General features: G+C 34.3%; 2 protein-coding genes across 2 annotated transcripts; both read left to right on the top strand.

Annotated features, from left to right (window-relative positions):
* Positions 1–730: 730 nt before the first annotated feature.
* On the top strand, positions 731–1,537 carry LOC111990365 (uncharacterized). Its single transcript, XM_024022142.1, has 2 exons — positions 731–1,145; positions 1,317–1,537. Exons 1-2 carry the CDS (start codon positions 731–733, stop codon positions 1,535–1,537), a joined length of 636 nt encoding a protein of 211 aa, XP_023877910.1.
* A 2,319-nt stretch (positions 1,538–3,856) lies between these two features.
* On the top strand, positions 3,857–20,565 carry LOC136062091 (probable inactive leucine-rich repeat receptor kinase XIAO). The gene is made up of 2 exons (XM_065760759.1): positions 3,857–4,388; positions 19,649–20,565. The coding sequence occupies exons 1-2, from the start codon at positions 3,857–3,859 to the stop codon at positions 20,563–20,565; spliced, it is 1,449 nt and encodes a 482-aa protein (XP_065616831.1).
* Positions 20,566–20,598: the final 33 nt, after the last annotated feature.

The raw sequence follows: 20,598 nt of genomic DNA, 5'->3' as shown, positions 1-20,598 counted from the left end.
TAGATAGGAACCGATGTCGGTTTGAAAAGGGTAACTCCAGTGATGGGCCTCAGATTAGAAGTCCCCAAGTTGTGGGCCAGGATGGCTCATGGACCCAGTACTTAGCAGAGCCCGAAGCATAGATGGAAACTGCTCATAACCACACAGTCAATTTGGACACTGGGCTCACCAATATTGTGAACGTTGAGATTAACAACCTTGGCCCAGGCCCACCATCCCCTGTTTCTACTGCCTCGGATCCTGGACAATCATCTACGTTGCACTGTGAAGAATGGCTAGAAGGTAGTCAAATTCCTCCCAAGAAGAGACTCAGATCAGAATTTGGATGACTAGGAAAGAATATCAAACAGAAGCTTCTTTGTGGCTTCTTCACAAGGGAAGGTACCATTCCTACCTCCTCCAAATCTATTTCCTTTTGTAATGTTGTTATTGATTGCCATTCACATGATGAGGATGCTCCTAAATATCCAAATGGGTGTTGGGAAGCTGACCTTAATCAGCTTCCCCAACAACCATGGGGATCTTATGTTGGAACTGTAGAGGTTCGGGCAAATCCTCTGCAATTTCACAGTGCCAGCAAAAAGCCCAAGAGTTTAAACCTAACATCATTTTTCTTATGGAAACTAAATTAGTGGAAGGTAATGGTAGAGATGTGTGGACTAGATGTGGTTTTTCTGATGGTTTGGAAGTTCCTAGAGTGGGATTGAGTGGAGGTCTAATTCTAGCCTAGATGGATAGACCTAGTCTTAAGGTTCAGCTTGTTTCCAATCACATTATTCATATTGATCCCCTGGAGAATAAGGGCAAACCAGTTTCCATTACCTTTGTTTATGGACATCCTAAATTAGCTCGAAAGGAGGAGGTTTGGCAGCAACTTTCCTCTCTTAAAGCTTCTTCCCATGTTAGCTGGTTATGCATTGGGGATTTTAACCAAATTCTTAGCTGGGTTGATAAATTTTCCTTCACTCAAGGTAGCATTAGTGGGGCTTTTCTCTTCCAAAAAGTAATTTCTGATCTCTTGTTTTGTGATCTAGCTGCTTCTGGACAACAGTACACTTGGATGAATAATAGGGAGGATAATGAATTCATCATGGAAAGACTTGATCAGGCTTTTGCTACTGTTGAGTGGATCAACATGTATCCTTGTTACTCCCTTAGAAACCTTCCCATAATTAGATCTGATCATGGGCCAATTATTTTGGACTTTGAATTTCTCACCCCTTTTAGACATAGACCCTTTAGATTTGAGCATATGTGGACTACTCACCCATCCTGTGAGAGTATGATTTGACAAGCTTGGGTGTCTAATTTAGTAGGGTCAAGAGCTGCACAATTGTGGGCAAAATTCTTAAGTGTTAGAAAATCTGCTAGGAATTGGAACAAATTTGTGTTTGGGAAGGTAGATTATGAAATTAAGTTGAAACAGGCTCAGCTACAACAAATCCAAAATTCTATTGGGTCTGTTGAGGATATTAGAAAGGAAAGACTCCTTAGGGGTGAACTAGAAGAACTTCTAGATAGAGAAGAGATGATGTGAGCACAAAAAGCTAGAACCTAGTGGATTCTTCAAGGGGACAAGAACACCAAATACTTTCAGACTGTTGTTAGACAAAGAAGAGCTAAAAAAAGGATTTAATAGATTAAAGACTCTGCTGGTAATACAAAAGAGGATCAGATGGAGATCGAGACCATCTTGGTGGAGCATTTTAAAAATTGCTTTGAAAACAAATCTCAAGCTAACTTTCATAGTGTTGTTCAAGAGCTGCAAGCCTTACCTGCCCCTTCTCTTTCTGACCAGCACATACTCCTTCTTAATAAGCCCATCACTCCTGCTGAGATTGAAAATACTATTTTCCAACTTGGTTCACACAAAGCACCTGGGCTTGATGGTCTCCCAACTTTCTTTTTTCAAAATTTTTGGAATATTGTGAAAATGGATGTCATTAAAACTGTCCAAGCCTTTTTTCACTCTGGGTCTCTTTTTAAACCTCTCAATCATACCTTCATAACCCTCATTCCCAAAGTTCCTTTCCCTAATGAGGTTTCTCATTTTAGGCCTGTTAGCCTTTGTAATGTCATTTACAAGGTCATCTCCCAAATTATGGTTAATAGGCTCAAACCCATTATGAACAGCCTCATTACTCCTTTTCAGAATGCCTTCATTAAAGGAAGAATCATTACTGATAACATACTCATTGCCCATGAAATAATTGATGTTCTTAGAAAGAAGAAAGCCAGGAAAGCCAATTTTGGAACTCTTAAGATTGACATGAGTAAGGCTTATGATAGGGTAGACTGGATGTTCCTTAAGGCTGTTTTGACTGTCATGAAGTTTGAGAATAGATGGATTCAGTGGATTATGGAGTGTGTGACATCTGTTAACTACACTTTGCTTGTTAATGGCAATTCAACATCCTCTTTCAAGCCTTCCCAAGGATTAAGACAGGGAGACCCTCTCTCTCCCTACCTCTTTCTTTTTTGTGCTAACATTTTCTCTATTACCTTATTACAAGCTGAAAGTCATAAACAATTACAAGGTGTTAAAGTTGGTAGGAATGGGTTGTCCTTCACCCATCTCCTTTTTGCAGATGACTCTCTTCTTTTCTTCAAAAAGGAAGAGAAGTCAGTGACAACTTTGATTGATATTTTGGATTGGTATTGCTCACTTTCTGGTCTGAAAATCAATTTAGCCAAATCTAACCTGTATTGTTCCCCAAATATGGATGTTGCTGACCAAGAACTTCTTGCCTCAACTCTTCAAGTGAATCTTGTATAGAATCCTACTAAATACCTTGGTATGAATTTTGTGTTGAAAGGTAATAGATGTGCAGATTTTCAATTTTTGGTTGATAAACTTCAATCAAAACTTCAAGGATGGAAAGCCAGACTTTTATCCCAAGCTGGCAGGACTACACTCATTTCTTCTGTGCTTCAATCCCTCCCTCTTTATACTTTTGCTTGCTTTAAGGTACCTGAATCCATTTGCAGTAAAATGGATTCTATTATCCGAGCTTTTTGGTGGGGACATGAGACTGGTGAAAAGAAATTTCACTTGCTGAATTGGGAAAGAGTCTGCCAACCTAAGAGATTTGAAGGGCTTGGATTTAAATCCTTTAAAACCATGATTCCTTATTGGATTGCTGTCCTAAGCTCCACTACTCCTGGGTATGGAGAAACATCATTAAGCAAAACCATCCAATATTGAGAGAAGGAACTTGGTGGGTGGGGGATGGGTACAACATTCCTCTCCAGCATAAAGATTGGTTTCATTGCCCTTCTCTCAATCTTCATGACCATAGACTTCCAACTGGTACTGTAGGAGACTTAATTGATCACAATTCTGCTTCCTGGAACCATGATTTGGTCAGATCTCTATACCCTCATCTTGTGGCTAGACAAACTTGCAAACACCCATTTCTAGAACCAAGTCTGTCTCAGATAAGCTGGTCTGGAGGCATTCCTGTGATGGAGAGTATAAGGTCCGGATAGCCTATGAGTTGCTCAATTCAGAGCACTTGCCCCCACCCCAACAAGTTTTTAGAAACCAGGAGGTTTGGTACAAGGTTTGGAAAGTGAAAACCCCTTTGAAGATTAATACTTTTGTGTGGAAATTGCTACATGACAGTATTCCCACCCTTTCCAACCTTAAGCAAAGAGGAATTTCTATTGATTCCACATGTCCATTCTGTAATGATCATGAGGAAACTAGTACCATCTCTTTCTCCTCTGCCCTTTCTCTAGGGCCTGTTGGCATGGTTCAACCTTGGGAATCCATTCTTCTGACTTCAGCAATGTCTCCATTCAACATTGGTTATCTATTGTTATTACTAACCACAATTACAAGGATCCTGGCTTCATGAATTATCTGCAATCCCTTTTCATCATTTTGTGGACTATTTGGAACCATAGGAACCAAGTGGTTCATGAAGGTATATCTCCTAATCCTATGAAAGTAATTCTCACGGTTCAAACTTTGTCTTGCAAGTACAGTAATGCATTCTCCAACCAACAAAACTCAAACTTGCCCTCAAGTAGACCTGAACAACCAACCCAATCAGCTGCAGGACCCTGGCAATTAATCATCAAAGTTGCTGGTTTTAGAAACAAGAAGAAGAATAGAAGGGCCTATGTATATGAAGCTGTAAACACACAGGGAGACTGTATGTTTTTTGGTGTTAATAATAGTTTGGCAAGAACAGCACCTGGAGTTTTGCTTGAAGCTATGGTGAAAGCTTGTCTCATTGCAGAAAATCATGTTCTTCATCATGTTTTGTTTCTAAGTGATTGCAGAGGCTTTGTCAAAGTCTTCAACTCTAGAAGAGCTTCTGATGGGCAAGACAATGTTAGACTTGCTGACATCAATTTTCTTGTTCTAAATGGATTCCTCTGTAACATGATCTTTGTCCCTCACGTGCTGTGTCAGTCCTTATGTAATATAGCTAGACAGGCAACTATAATGCCTCTTAAACTTTGCTGGTTTAATCCAGCCTTTTTGTAATCTCCCTTATTTGGTATCAAAAAAAAAAAAAAAATTTATACTTAAAACAAAAATCTCATATAATTCCTCAAAAGCAGTTAAAAAAAAAAAAAACTTAAAAGCTTAAAATTTCTAATACATAAGAAACTTCCTCCAAAACCATTATGTGCTTGAAATCTTAAAAGCAACAACACGATCAATTTCTAGCACCCTCTTGTTACTATGAAGAAAGGAACCGTTAGGGAAACATGTACAATCTTCTGACTCATCTAGATTTAATAATGACTAATTAATATTCAAAGTTTCCCAATAATCAAGAGAATGATACTCCCTCTTCTTACATTTATAGTGAGGTCTACTAATCAAATTTATGGTGAAGTCCACCATGAACCATAAATGTGAGAAGAGGAATTACCGTTTCACTATATTCTAGGAGTTCCTAAGAATTTTTCGTAAACACGACATCTATCACATAGGTCATAGGTAAACATAGGTTTCTGAAATCTGATTTGGGATATTCAATTTACACTTCACCAAGGCTGATCATGCAAGAATAAAATATAAATTTAGACTAATCAATATCAAAATATGAATGAAGTTCTCCAGTTTTTAAACCAGAGAGACTCAGCTAAAAAGAGTCTGTGGTGGTGCAACAATAGTCATTGCATATTCTAAAATAAGTTTTGGAAGAATTGGACAACTATCAATTCAAAAACTAAACCCAATCTATGGTGCAACAATAGTCATTGTATATTCAAGGAGAAAATTTAAAATAACAGGATGAAGCAATCCACCTATTCTCACAAAATCAAACATCTAATACGCAAGGTCATAGGTAAGCACAATTTCTAAGAGTTGGCTTGACAATATCGATTTCATGACCTTCTTTGATTTGTCGCACTTTAAATAGTACAATTCGAAACCTAAAGAAGGATATAACTAAGATGAAACAAGGAGATAAAATACATTATAGATCAAGTTCATGAAGGATGAGACTTTGAAGTTCAGTATTAGAAATTTTCGCGCACGTACTGGAAGTGACATTGCTTAGAAATAAGTTCAGTCTGATGATGATTTGTAACTAAATCCAACCTATGGAACCACTACAATTAGGAGACATTTAATTTGCTTGATGTTTCATACCAAATTGTAATGTAACATTCTTGTAATATAAGATACATAGAATTTCATTAATTAAATGACCCAATAAGCCAATGACCCATTAGGAGGAAAGGGGCGTGGAAAAGGGGAAAATATATATATATATATATATATATAAACAAAAACTTATGAAATTATGTGAAAAATATATATACAGTATTGGAAGTATTTGTCAAATTCACTGGAGATGTTGGTTAAAAGGAACATTGCACATAGCATATACTTCTATGCCAAAAACATAATCACCATATTGTTCTTAACCTAAGTTCCTAATATTTAATAACCAGTTCAACCTTCATTATTGGGGAAAATATTATCGCCAGTGTTGCCAATGACTGAATTCAATGAGCGATTGTTGAAAGAGAAAGATTTAAAAAAATAAGAGAAGAGTTTGTGCTTATGTGAGAGAGGAAAAAATATGAGATTTGAGAGGTTGAAATTGATGAAAATTGAAAAAGGGAATTTCCCTCCAAAAAATCCTGGTAAATACAACTTGACTCTCTATTTTAGCGGGGTGAGTGTTGGTAGAAGTGTAGAACCATATCTTTTTTTGGTTGAGAAATTACTCTTTATCACCCAAAAGGCTTAAATTATGCACTAGATTACACTTTATACTATAAATTATTTGAATGCATACTTTGCACTCTAAATTATCATACTTATCACACTTTATACCCTGTCGTTACTTTTGCTATTATGTTAGACGGAATTCTATTGTGCATGACACGCGCATGCATGCATCTTGCTTAAGTGGAACAAAATTAAAAGACAAAAACACCATTCTTCATGCCCACTGCCCAGCCTCTCCCCAAAATTCAGATTAGTGTAAACCTTAAATTCCCAAATGATTTTGACCTTGAGCAAAGATTTTGGACAAGTTGTATAGAGACCGTTCAATAGGATCAGAACGAGTCATAGCAGCCTAGTATCTCATAAATGGCGTTGTGGCCTACATAAACATGACTATCATTACAATTGGCTTTTGCTGTGTTTTGAGCTTATTTCTTAGAGCAAGACTTAAATACAGTACTTAGGTGTTATTCCTTAGATTTCATTTTTAAAATTTTGCCATGTGAATTTTTTTTTATGGGATAGAAGTGTATTTTTAAGTTAAGTAATCATATGGCTGAATCTTAAGAGGGGAACCTAAGGAACAACATCTAAGGTATTTCACTTAAATTTTGTCCTATCCCTTAATATGTTCTTTATTTGAGCACGCAATAACATAATCATTATTGAACGTCATGTAAGAGTAAATCTGGTTTGATAACATTTTTTTTACGTTGCAGAAATCTAGATTAAAATCTTTTGCAAGAATTTGAATCTGGGGAGAGGCTGGCTGGGTATGGGCACGCACGCAACAAAGAGAGCTGGAAAAAAATGGGCTTTTGATTTTGAAGGAGGGTGTTTTTTGTCTTTTAATTTTGTTCCACCTAAACAAGATGCATGTGCAGTAGGATTCCGTCTATCATAACTGCAAAAGTAACAGTGGGATGTAAAATGTGATAGTTTATGGTGCAAAATGAGCATTTGAAAAGTTTAAAGTACAAAATGTAATCTGGTATATAGTTTAAAGTGGTAAAATATAATTTCCTTTTCTTTTCTTTTTTCTTTTTTTCTTTTTCTAATTTTCATGTGTCAAAAAATACCTTACTATCACCTCTCTTTTTTGTTGGTAAATATCACCACTTTTTATCACGTTCTCTTATGTTTTTGTTCAGATCAATTTGTTTTTAATCGATTTAAGAAATGTCTTAATAACGGATAAAAATAACATTAGTGACGTTAATGGAAAAACGTTAACATATATGAATGGAAGGGTCATATTGGGTGTGCTATCAAAGTTGAGGGTGTAAATTGACAATTGCAACATACAAAGGACCAAAATGACCACAAAAACTACAAAAGAGAGACAAAAAAGAATTTTGTCTATATGTTTTTTTAACCTTAAAGTGCCTAGCATGCACGACATTAAAGTAATGGCGGTTTCCGACATTTTTTTTAAGGGTCATTAAGAAACTTAAATTAAACAAAATACATGAAGTTTTACAATTTTTTTTCTATGGGTTTTTGAATTTTGAAATCATCACATGATAGTTCAGCTATCATTATTTATTACTAACTAGTCGCACACCTGCACATTGCGCTTTGTAATTTTTTTAGAATTATCTCATAAATATATTATTATTATTATTATTATTATTATTGTTGTTTTACTTTAGTCTATATAACTCATGTAAAATTCTTATATGGTAAAATTATCCAACTGATGTTATGTAATAGAATAATATTATATTCTTTATAATGCAATAGAACAACATTTAACAATCAGAGAGAACAAAAAAGAAAAAAACTTAAAACACAAAACTAAATTGCATCAACTCAAAGTAGTGTTCTTAAAAATATAAAAAATTAATAACTTAAAACACAGATGCAAGAAAAATAAAAAAATCCAACAAAAAATTGAGGGAGAGAAATAACCTTTTTTGAAAGGGAAAATTATGCATAGAAATATAAAATAGAAAAGATAATGAAAATTTTATAATAAGAGGATAAGAATAAGAAGAACCAAAATAAATGAAGATAAAGAGAAAGATGAAGAGTGATATTAAGGTAAACGGTAGTGGGGAAATGAAAATGTGAAAGGAATGAGAAATGTTGAAGAAAGTGTAAATGTAAAAAAAAAAAAAAAAAAAATGAGTACAATTTTATAAGGAAACTTTTATTTATTTGTATTTATTTGAAAAATTATATGTTTCATTTTTTAAAAAAATAAAAAAATGAGAAAATATTAATAATTTAATGACATGGAGGATATGACAGAATTTAAATGGTCAATCGTAGTAGTTGTTATTAATGTTAGCTTGAATTTTTATTTATTTTATTTTATTTTTTTGGCAACATGAAAAATGATAAACCCTATCCATATAACTAAATTAAAGTTACTTTATGATGTTGAGTTAACAAAATGAATTGGTGGATACCAGAAAGCTAAGCTTTTAAAAAAGAAAAAAAGAATAAACCTGAAAGCTAAACATGAATTGTCTTGTTTTATTGCTTGTCATTTAGGTGAAATTAAAGCCTCGCATAAATTAATGAAGCCTCATTAGACCTATCAACTATTATAGCTCTAAAGAATATCAATAACAAAAACTTAGCATAAATTAGTACTTAACCTTTACAAGTCAAGAGGCTACACATACAATCTAAAGTACATCATTTCCCAACAATGTTTCAACTCAACACATAGCAAAGTAATCATGCGAATGAACTTTGAAATATCCAGTTGGTGTTACGATCGATGGTATGTAGCTTTTAGGAAAAATATGTAGTAGTGGTAAATTAAACAACAATATTATTCAACTACTCAGATTTATCATGATATGAGGAGAACATAAATGCATTATAAACCCTTTGTTCCTTATGTTACAATTGATTTTTAATCCAAATGATTTAGATTGCCTAATTAGTGGGGTATATGCTCTGCAAACTTTCAAAATATTAGAAACATTAGTTATATAGATAGACCAAACATTAGTTTCTCTCACACTACTTTTAGGAACAATGCATAACTTAGAGATTCGATCCCTAAAAAGCAAATTATTGTAGAATTTATTTCACTTTTATTTTATTTTTCATATTAATTGCTCAATAGAATCCATGGCCTATACAAAATTTAAATGTTTGGAATTAAGAAGAAATAGATTTCTAAATATATAAATAGAATAGTTTTTGTTAGAAGTCAATCACAGCACATGAGGAGAGAAAAAAAATCAAATGAAAAGATAACGTATCAAGTCTAAAAGGAATCTCCTAGAACAAATGTCATGTTGTACAAAAATAACATATATAGAACAACTACATAGGTGAATTCAAAGCAACCAAACAAAGAATTTAAAGAAAAACACATGTAATAAAACTAACAATTAAAGAGAAAAAAAAACTTAAATCACAAAACTAAATCGCATCAACTTAATATAAAGTTCTAAAAAACACAACAATTTATCAACCTAAAGTAGAGAAGCAAGAAAAATAAAAAAAATCACCAAAAAATTGTGAGAGAGAGAGAGAGAGAGAGAGAGAGAGAGCCTTTTTTTTTTTTTTTTTTTTTTTTGTGAGGGAAAAGTATGTAAAGAATAGAAAGAGAAAATGACAAATTTATAGTAAGAGTGTGAATAAGAAAGGACAAAAAAAAAAAAAAAAAAAAAAAAAAAAAGGAAGATGAAAGGAAATATGAAGAGTGATATTTAGGTAGAGGATAGTGGGGAGATGTAAAGTGATATTAATGTAGAGGATTGCGGGGAGATGAAAAGGTAAGGGATAGGGAAATGTTAGAAAAAAATGTAAATATTAAAAAAAAAGTAAATGTTAAAAAAAAATTATAGGAAAATTAGAAAGAAAAATGATAATGACGTGGACACTAATGTGGCTCAACTGGAACGTAACAATAATAAATGATATGCTTCAGCTTTTAGATATATATAGATATAGATGTGGGTAGTTGTGGCCTTTTTTTTTTTTTTTTTTAAAGTTTGTATAACAATTTTATTTTAATGTAGTTGTCATTATCTATTTGTCATTGTTTTTATAAAAATAATTTAAACTAAATGAATAAACTCAACTCATTGGCATTGTATTAATTATTAACCCACATAGCATATTCATCCATACAAAATAATAACTAAATGTCTACTTAATCAATCAAATGGTTGAACAATTACTAGTTTTACTACTTTTTTTTTTTTTTTTTCATGAATCACTAACTTTATAAGAAAAAGTTATTATAAACATGAAAACAATACACACACAAGTAAAACATCCTCTCTATTTTCTAATTATTATATAATATAAAGTATATTATATTTATATGCACACACAATTAGTATTAGCCAACCAAGCACATGCGTATAATATAAATTTATAGATTAAGTTAAACTAGTAATATATATATATATATATATATATATAATTGAAGTTAGGGGGTTCATTTGAACCCTTGAAGAGTGCGTGGCACCGCCCTTGTGTTAAAGTGATCTTGGAGTTTATTTGACACATACGAGAGAAGAGATGATATTTTAATACAAAAGTACATCACAAATTAAAAATTTGAAAATAAAACTTGGGGTCAATTGGGGGAATTTTAATTTCAATTTCTCCATGGATCAAATTTGTATCCAAATTAACTTTCCTGAAGACCTTTAAGGTTGAACATGGTTTTAAAAACCGGACTGGGGAAAACCATTTTTCATTCTAGTTCTCAGTTTAACCTAGTTTTTGACCAATTTTAGCTCCTTTTTGACCGGATTTAGGGATTTTTCGGACCAAATTAATGCTCAATTCCTGGTTGAACCAATCGGGTTGGTTGGTCCGGTTTCGTTTTTAACCATGAGGTCGAATTTGGATTTGGACTTGGTAGGGTTGTCTAGAGACCCAGCCAACTCGACCCACCTGTTGCCGCCGACCATACTCGACTCACCGCTGATCGAATTGGCTTCTTGGGTAGTCGACGACTTGTTCCTCCAAAACTCAAGTTTGGCGGGTCGGATGTCGGTTTTCCTTCTCCAAAATCTAATCAACCCGATCCACCAACCCACACAATTTCTGGCGATATTTGGTAGGTCCAGTGAGATCTAGACCATTTTCATCAAGATCTTGGTGAGATTTCATCGAATCTAGTCTAGATATTACCGAAAATGCCCTAGATTGGGCCAGATCTGGTGAGACCTCAAAGATCTTGGCCATTTTTTCTGCGTTTTCATGCCAGATTCCTACTGTTTCCATGCTAGATTCTCGTCATTCGATCCTGATCGACCTGCCCCCTGCCTGTGACCAGTTCCAACTTGCCCAATCCAATCATCCTCTCGATCGACGGTGGGTTAAGATTTCATCCACCTGATCTAGTCAGGTAGGATGCGGGTTGAGCGCAAACCCAAATTTGACCCAACCCGTGGACAGGCCTAAGACTTGGACAATCATAATTCCAAATCCAATAATATTTTAACATATGTCAATACGCTAATTTATTGTGCTCTCAACGTGTAAATATAGTCTCCATTATCATTTTTTTTTTTTCAACGTTATCATTCATGGACTGAATGTTAGTGAATTAGGGATTTTTTATTATAATTTTTTTTTTTGGGGATAATTCGATAGATACAAGGCTCCTGGACCAGTGAAGTAGGAATTAGAGCACTCACAACCCATGTGGAATTTGGTAAGTATATTATTTTATCTTTATTTTATTATTATTTTTTTACCATTGAATATTGTACATCCATAATTAGAATTCCACTAAGAGGAGTGCTCTTCAGCCTCACTTCACGTTTTAAATTTGGAGGTGCACGGATTGTGGTCCATGGTCTATGATGATTTTTTATTGAGTAAAATATTAAATTTACCATTGAGGTTTGGAGCTTTTGGACTAATGGCAAGCACCACCAAAATTTTCAAAAATATTTGGGCAACAATATTATTTTGATCCCTAAATTTTAGCAACAGTCAATTTGATTTCTATTATTTTTAACTTGTAGTCGATTTGGTTTCTGCCGTTAAGTAATTAACGAAAAATGCTTACGTGGCAGATGGCATGTACACGTGACACATTGAAGTTGATGTGGCAAAATAAAATTATTGTAAGCATCTACAACTTAGTATCTTTCACCTTCTTCTTGCCTTCATAGGTGGTCTCTAATATCTTTCACGCCTCCTTGGCCATTGTTATGTGAGAAATTCTGTGAAACTCATCTGGAGAAACACCATAGAAAATTGCATTCAAAGCTTTACTGTTAGTGTTAGCTGCCGTAAGTGTTGCCTTATCCCAAGTGGATTTAGTGGCCTCCGGTCTAGTCCATCCTACATCTACTGCATCCCAAACAATATCATCAATTGAACACAAGAATGCCTTCATCCGGACTTTCCAAAAGGCATAGTTGCTACCATCAAAATATGGTGGAACATTTAAAGATTGAGACCGGTCCATCTCAAACGGGGTACAGCAAGTGCACCCACTCTGATACCAATTGAATGTTCAAAATATGTGTAAAACACCTTTGAATATTTAGACCCCCAAAATACAAATTACCAATTCAAGTTTATTAACAAACAATGTATGTGCGGAATATGAAAATAAGCTAAATTAGAATTGATAAAACAATCTAAACCAAATAATATTACAACCACAGCAGAAATTAAATGGCAAAGATTAAGGGAAGAGAGATGCAAACACAAAGACAACATAGCAATGTGTTATTGAAGAAAAAATCGAAGTCCTCGGCGTAAAACCTCTGCCGTCCTCCAAGTGGTCAATAATCCACTAAAAAATAAAGTTGGGATACATGAACCGCAGAAGACCCTCTAAGCCTAATCTACCCAGTGTACCTAAGCCCTCCAAGCTACTTGCTCCAATGAAGTTACGCCGAACATTTGTCTTCTTTAGCTTACCGAACCCCGCTATAGCCTATAGCATCAATCAATATCAATTGGTCCATCCTAATTGCTTTCCAAGTACCAAATAATATTCTCACAGATATGGGTGTGGTGAGAAAAAGATTTGGCTAATGTACCTCTCAAGAATGTAACAATGGAGAGGGTAAAAGTAGAGGAATTTAGAGAATCAAAGGATGAAAATTGTGGATGAGTCAATCTTGTTTTTCTCTAGGGTTTCTCTCTCAAAAATCTCTCTGGAAGCTCTCTACATTTCGTGAGTATAAGGGGTATTTATACTGGTGTGTGTTTAGAATGCGAAATGTTAGTTTTTCCCAAATAGAGTGGTCTGGCGACTTGGCCTTGCGACTTGACTGAGCTGTGAGCTAACGGCCTGACCAGACTGGAAGTTTTGTCCTGTAATGCTCTAGCTGGCTTGACTCTTTAGCTCCTCTGCATGCTTCACACGTGTGCCTCTTTTGGCGACTTGCAAGCTGTGAGCCAGCCGCGATATCCAGTTGCGAGGCCCTACTGAGTTGCACACTTTTGAGTTTTTCTTCACACTCTCTCACACACTACCCTTACATGATTCCTATCTAAATACAAGGTTTCTAAATGCTAAATTACAAACAAATTAGCACGGAATAAAGCTAACAAAATGGTTGATAAAATTCAACCTTATAATGTCATTCATAGAAGAAAGATCTAGGGGTCCATTTGGTAGCAGTGTTTAAGTATTGCTGTTCAGTTTTCAGTGTTGTGAAAATACATGTTTGAATGTTATAGAAATACATGTCAGAAGTGTTATTGTTGTTTAAATAATGAAAACTGCTGTTTAAAAGCCACTACCAAATAGGCCTTGTATCTAGGATTTTGAAAAAGAGTTTTTTAGCATGTGAAAATCGTAAGAGTAACCTATGAACATTCAAACTAAATAAAGTAAATCTAGCTTGCTTTGATCCTAAATTAGCCCATATCATTATAGACAAACGTGTTTATGAAATAATTGGATGATCACACAAGATCAAACATTCAAAAGAAAAAGATACACAAACTGCATAAACAAAGATTATGATTGGTTTTGGATTGGCTGATGATCCTAACAAACTTAGTGTTTTGCAGAAATATGGGCAGATTTTCTATAAGTTTTAGAGTTTCCAAGCTAGAGTTCTAAGATTTTGTTGTAAATAATGTTTTGGTGTTCTTTGAAGATTTTCTCTAAGGTCTTAAAAAGGGATTTATCCCTAGTCATGTACCTAGATCAGCCTCTATCTAGATACCACAGATTCGTGTCTAGGACTTTCAAGGCAATATGCACAACAATGTTTGGTGCATAAACCTCTGCATAAGGGTTAAGTCTGTTATAGGATCTAAACCAAGTGACAAATCCCAAATTCTCTACTTGGTCCACTCAATCGTTGCGTTCTTCTTCAAGCGGTCTATGTCCAAAATGATTTGCCAACAAAATCTAGTACATATTACTCATCATGTGATGTGTCCTATTTGTTACAACAGTTGACTTTATTTTCTTTAATAAATATGAAGACTATCTAATGTTCTTCCTTTTATCTACTGTCATCTTGAAGAGAAATAAGTTTCTAGTGACAGTTTTAGCTCAAAAATGGTTCTAATACTTATGTAAAGATTTTGACTGGATAATTTGTTTTGTAGTTCTTTTTATGATTTACTGCAAGGGCTAATACAAATCAAATTACTTATGGATGTCACCTTTCATATCATAAATGAAAATGCTTAAGAAGAAGGGTCTAGTAATTTCTTCTTGGGTTAAGTGTATTTTGTCCCCCCTAAACTATGGATCGTAAACTTTCAATCCCCTACTAAACAATAAAATCAAGCCACTTTGTAAACTGCATAAAATAAAGACAAGTGAGGATGAATTGGTGACCAATAATGCGCAAAATATAGGACACATGGATGTGCCAAACTACTGGGGACTAGTGGAAGAAAAACACATGGATTCTACATATGTTTTTATATGTCAAACAGTGTATGCATCAGACCCAAACAACAACATGCATAGCTAAAAAGCACTACAAAGGAAGGGAGGTTAAGAACAAGAAAACACAATGCTGTTGTTATATAGAATATTTCAACAAGTACTCCATAATATCAAATAAGCAAGAGAGGCCAAATATTTTAGCATGATATGGCTACACTCAGATTGTGTTTTTATTCCAAACATTTTCAATGCATGTAGCTGTTAAGAAATTTAGAGATAATCTAGATACTTTATATTGGTTTGATGATTTAACTGACTAAATCAGGTGGCGGCAATTTGGGATTTCAATGTAGCTGGTGGGATTTCTGAGCTGAGGGCGACACCAACAACGCAACAACACAATTTTCTTTTATTTTTGTTCAGATCATCAATTTTTTTTTCTTTTCATCTTCACTCTTTCAAATCTATTTAATCACTTCTATTTTCACCTTTGAAAATGATTGAAAATATTGTTGAGTAGAACAGTGAGTATAAGAGAATATTTTCTCACATTAAAAATGAAAAATTCGAAATAATGGGTAAAAATAAAATTAATGAGGTTATAGAAGAAATGTTGACAGTTATAAATGAAAGAGGGGTTTAGGAAAAGTTTTGAGATGCCTAAGAGTATTGATTTAGAAAATTTTTTCAGAAAATTTTTATAGCAAAATAAAAAAATAAACTGATTTTTTTTTTAACATTTAAAAAAAAATATATTTGCTATGAAAGTAATATCAAATCTTTCTTAAAATTGTTAATTAACAAATGTCCTAAGAATACCCATTAATTGGATCATTTTTTTTTAATGATATGTTATCAAAGTTGAGGGTGTAAACTACCGGTTTTAAAATATAAATACGACCAAAACAACAATGAACGCATACACTGAGAGACAAAAATGAATTTTGTCATATTTTTTGTTAGATCCATATATTTTAGTGTGCAAACCGTAACAAATATGTCAAATTGGGAGTCAAATTGTGTGTCAAAGTGTGAGTTTTACTGTATCTTGGTAATTGAAATCAAGTTAAAGACACAAAAACTGCCAAAGAACAAAAAAGAGAAATTTCAACATTCTTGATAGCAACCTCAATACCAGCTCGATAGTTGTTGATAGTAGCCTCAACTCCAACCTCGATACTAGCTGATCAATTGAGCCTAGAACAACAAAGTTTTATGTTTCCTTGATAGTAGCTCCACACCATCTCGATAGTAACTTGACACCAACTCGATAGATTGAGACTATGGAAAACAAAAAACATAACAACGTGAAATGCCTAATAACTTGTCCGTTTCAAGCTTGATTGAAGCCCTACTTATTGGGATATAAAAGGGACATCATAAGTCATCCCAAGAGTGGTTTTTCAAAGAGAGAAACACTTCATTTGTGTGGCTAGGGTTGTGTAACAAAGTTTCTCTCAAATTCACCATACTAGAGAGTTCTAAGTAAATTAGTTAGTAAAAAGATGAAATCATACCACTAACACAGACTTGTTGTTGTGAATAAAACCTTCAAGAAGTTCTTAGAGTTGGTCGGAAGTTCCAATCATACCGCAGTGTGTCATTTGTGAAGTTGTCCATGTGATTGAAAAGTCTAGATGTACTGACACAATGAAAGGTTTTCTCTATAACTTGTGTATGGGTAGTAGGGTTTAGAAAAAGTTTTTTTTCCCTTGATTGTAAAACTTCTCTAATCATAGTGGATTAACTTGTTGGGAAGGTTCCCCTTGTGGTTTTTACTTTACAGGTTTTTACTTTGAAATAGTTATTTCGTTGGTTTTCTCTATTGTGTGTTGATTGATTTTCCATAGTTCATCTTATTTATACAATATTGGTCTTGATCACTTTGCAAAGATTGTTTATAATTTGGCTGATTAGTAACTTGGCCTTAAATTTGTTAATTCACACAACCGGATCTCAAAACCCTAACAATTTTAAATAATAATAAATAAATAAAAAACCTAAACCCCTAACATAAACTATGTCACAGGCTTTCAAAGATCTGATATCATCATTTGAAACAAGTGGCTGTAATTTATTGGTTAGGAGGACTATTGGGCAGGAGGACTATTGGGCAAGGCAAACATGGTCCTCTCGGTTTAATTGGTATCAATTGGGGAATTTTCTCATTGATAAATTTGTATCCAAATCTAACTTTCCTGGAGGCCTTCAATGACGGTAGAACTTGGGTTTAGACTTGTTCAGCCCTGAATTCAATGTCAAATCCATTAATCTTTCAACATCTTTCTCTAAGTCAATATGCTTCAAATTCATTGTGCTATCCGCGGACCGCAAGTCAAGTTAGCCACAATTATGATTCATGGACCGAATGCTAGTGAAGTAGGGATTTGGGCACTCAGTATCCAAGAGTAAGTAATTAGGTACAAATACACGGGGTCTTCTTACAGTTGAATATTTATTCTCTACGTTCATAATTAGAATTCCACTAAGAGAAGTGCTCATCATCAGTCCCCACTTCACGTTCTAAAAATTAGAGGAGCACAGATTGTTGTCATTGTCCATGGTCTATAATAATCGTTTATTGAGTAAAATATAATAATAAATAAATAAATAAACCATCCTTAATAAATCAGAACCTGTGTGATGCACATTCCAAAGACATTCTTACCCAAACTTGACGTTCTTTGACGCTTGTTGACCACGTTGCACTCTTCCAACACCTAGTAAAAAACTGATTTGAGTGTTGACCTAATTGCTTTACAATATCTTATGAGATTCAAAACCGATTTTGACGTATGAGCGGCCACAAAGAAAAAGGCTTCATTCTCTTCATGATGGAGCTAGAATTATCCTGATTGGACGGTCTGATTTTCGGTCAATCTTGGTCATTTTTTTGCAAAATTAACATTCTTCAGTATTTCGAATTCCTTGAAATTTTTTACTTCAAATCCTGTCAGTGTAAATATTGTACAAATAAAAGAACAAGTGGGTACTGATAAGAAAAGAAAAGGAAAAAAAGAAAAGAAAAGAAAATAGCAGTAACAAACAAGAGAGCAAAGTAGCAAACAAATAGCTTCGAACCAGTTGAAATGGAGCACAATGCTAATTGAAATGATGATTTTGATGAGGCTTGAACCAATGCAAATTGATATGCATTGACTCTAAAAATATGTACGACGCAAAAAATATGAAATATGTGCAACGGGAAATGAATCTTATACACACAAACTTACCCGCTTGTGAGTTTTAAACTAAAATCGTGACTTAAACTTATACATGCGTGCATTTTAAACTAAAATTATCATTTTAAGTCAATTTTTGAAAAATTAGAACATGACACGACAAAGATATGCATATTAATTAATTATTAAATATATTTTCATTTATATTTTTTAAACATTTTTTTTTCATATAATGTTAAACGTATATTAATTTAAGAGATAATAAAATGAATTCATAACTAATAAATGATGTTTAGAAATTAGAATACAAACTAATAATAAGATCCAAAAGAGTATAAAAAAGATAACAAGATAAGTGTTCAAAATAAAAAATAAAAAGAAAAAATAATAATAATAATAAGTGTCTCTCCTGTGTCCGTCATGTCCTACAACCTTTTTCTTTTTTAGCAAAAAAAAGATACAATTGGGACATGCGTACAGAAGTCACAGGTGTGTCTCATATACGGCATCCCAAATGAATTGTCTGTGCCTTCTATGGTACTAAGTTCCATCCAATTGAATAGAATCCAAAATATTCCTACTGAAGGAGTAAAAAAAAAAAAAAAAGATTCCCAAGTATGACTGCCAGTGATTTGTAATTCTGCCAAGTGTCAGTTGGCACTGTAACTCATACCTTATTATATAACCAGGCATGGGGGGTGACAAGAATTCGTATCAGTTATAAGAGAGTATACTTAGCAGTTAGAAAGCTAGGTATGACAACCATTCAAGAGTCTCTTCTTCTATTTCATATTCTTTTGCTCTCCTTACTTCCAGTGAGGATCACATCATCTCCAATAACACAAGCAGAAGCTCTCATCAAATGGAAAAACAGTCTCTCTCCCTCTTCATCTCTTAATTCATGGTACCCCACCAACCTCAACAATCTTTGCAACTGGACAGCCATAGTTTGCCACACCACAGGAACTGTCTCAGCAATATTAAAAAGAAAAAATAATAATAATAATAATAATAATAAGTGTCCCTCCTGTGTCCGTATTGTCCTACAACTTTTTTTTTTTTAACAAAAAAAAGATACAATTGGGACATGCCTACAGAAGTCACAGGTGTGTCTCATATACGGCATCCCAAATGAATTGTCCATGCTTTCTATGGTGCTAAGTTCCATTCAATTGAATAGAATCCAAAATATTTCTACTGAAGGAGAAAAAAAAAAAAAGAAAAAAAAAAAAGAGATTCCCAAGTATGACTGCCAGTGATTTGTAATTCTGCACAAAGTGTCAGTTGGCACTGTAACTCATACCTTACTATATAACCAGGCATGGGGGGTGACAAGAATTCGTATCAGTTATAAGAGAGTATACTTAGCAGTTAGAAAGCTAGGTATGACAACCATTCAAGAGTCTCTTCTTCTATTTCATATTCTTTTGCTCTCCTTACTTCCAGTGAGGATCACATCATCTCCAATAACACAAGCAGAAGCTCTCATCAAGTGGAAAAACAGTCTCTCTCCCTCTTCATCTCTTAATTCATGGTACCCCACCAACCTCAACAATCTTTGCAACTGGACAGCCATAGTTTGCCACACCACAGGAACTGTCTCAGCAATAAAACTGTCCGATGCAAACCTCTCTGGCTCACTTACCCAATTTGACTTCACTTCATTTTATAATCTCACCCACTTGGACCTCAACAACAACACACTGGGAGGATCGATACCACCAGCCATCGGCAACCTCCGGATGCTCACTTACTTGGACTTGGGCAACAACCAGTTCGAAGGAAATATACCTACTGAGATAGCACAGTTGACAGAGCTTCAGTATCTTAGTCTTTACAACAACAGTCTCAATGGTACCATCCCCTATCAACTCAGCAATCTTCAAAAGGTATGGTACTTAGACCTTGGAGCAAACTACTTAGTATGTCTTGATTGGTCCAACTTTTCAGGCATGCCTTTCTTGACCCACCTCAACTTAATGCTCAATGAACTCACTTCTGAATTCCCAGAGTTCATAACAAGTTGCCAGAATTTGACATACCTTGACTTGTCTCAGAATTATTTGACAGGCCCAATACCAGAATTGGCATATACCAATTTGGGCAAGCTCACACACTTCAACCTGACTAACAACCTGTTCGAAGGACCATTGTCATCAAATATTTCCAAGCTTTCCAAGCTCATAGAACTTCGCCTAGGAAATAATAATTTCTTTGGTCCAATTCCTGGAGAAATGGATTTGATGTCCAATCTTCAAATACTTGAATTGTATAACAATTCATTCCAAGGGATGATTCCTTCCTCAATAGGCCAACTCAGGGAGCTTCAGTCCCTTGATCTTCAAAAAAATTATTCCTACTGAAGGAGTAAAAAAAAAAAAAAAAGATTCCCAAGT

Source organism: Quercus suber, unplaced genomic scaffold (assembly GCF_002906115.3).
Source record: "Quercus suber isolate HL8 unplaced genomic scaffold, Cork oak 2.0 scaffold_381, whole genome shotgun sequence".
In the NCBI taxonomy this organism is placed as follows: Eukaryota; Viridiplantae; Streptophyta; class Magnoliopsida; order Fagales; family Fagaceae; genus Quercus; species Quercus suber.
Note: the sequence above shows the minus strand (reverse complement) of the source record. Positions and strands in the feature narration are given on the sequence as shown.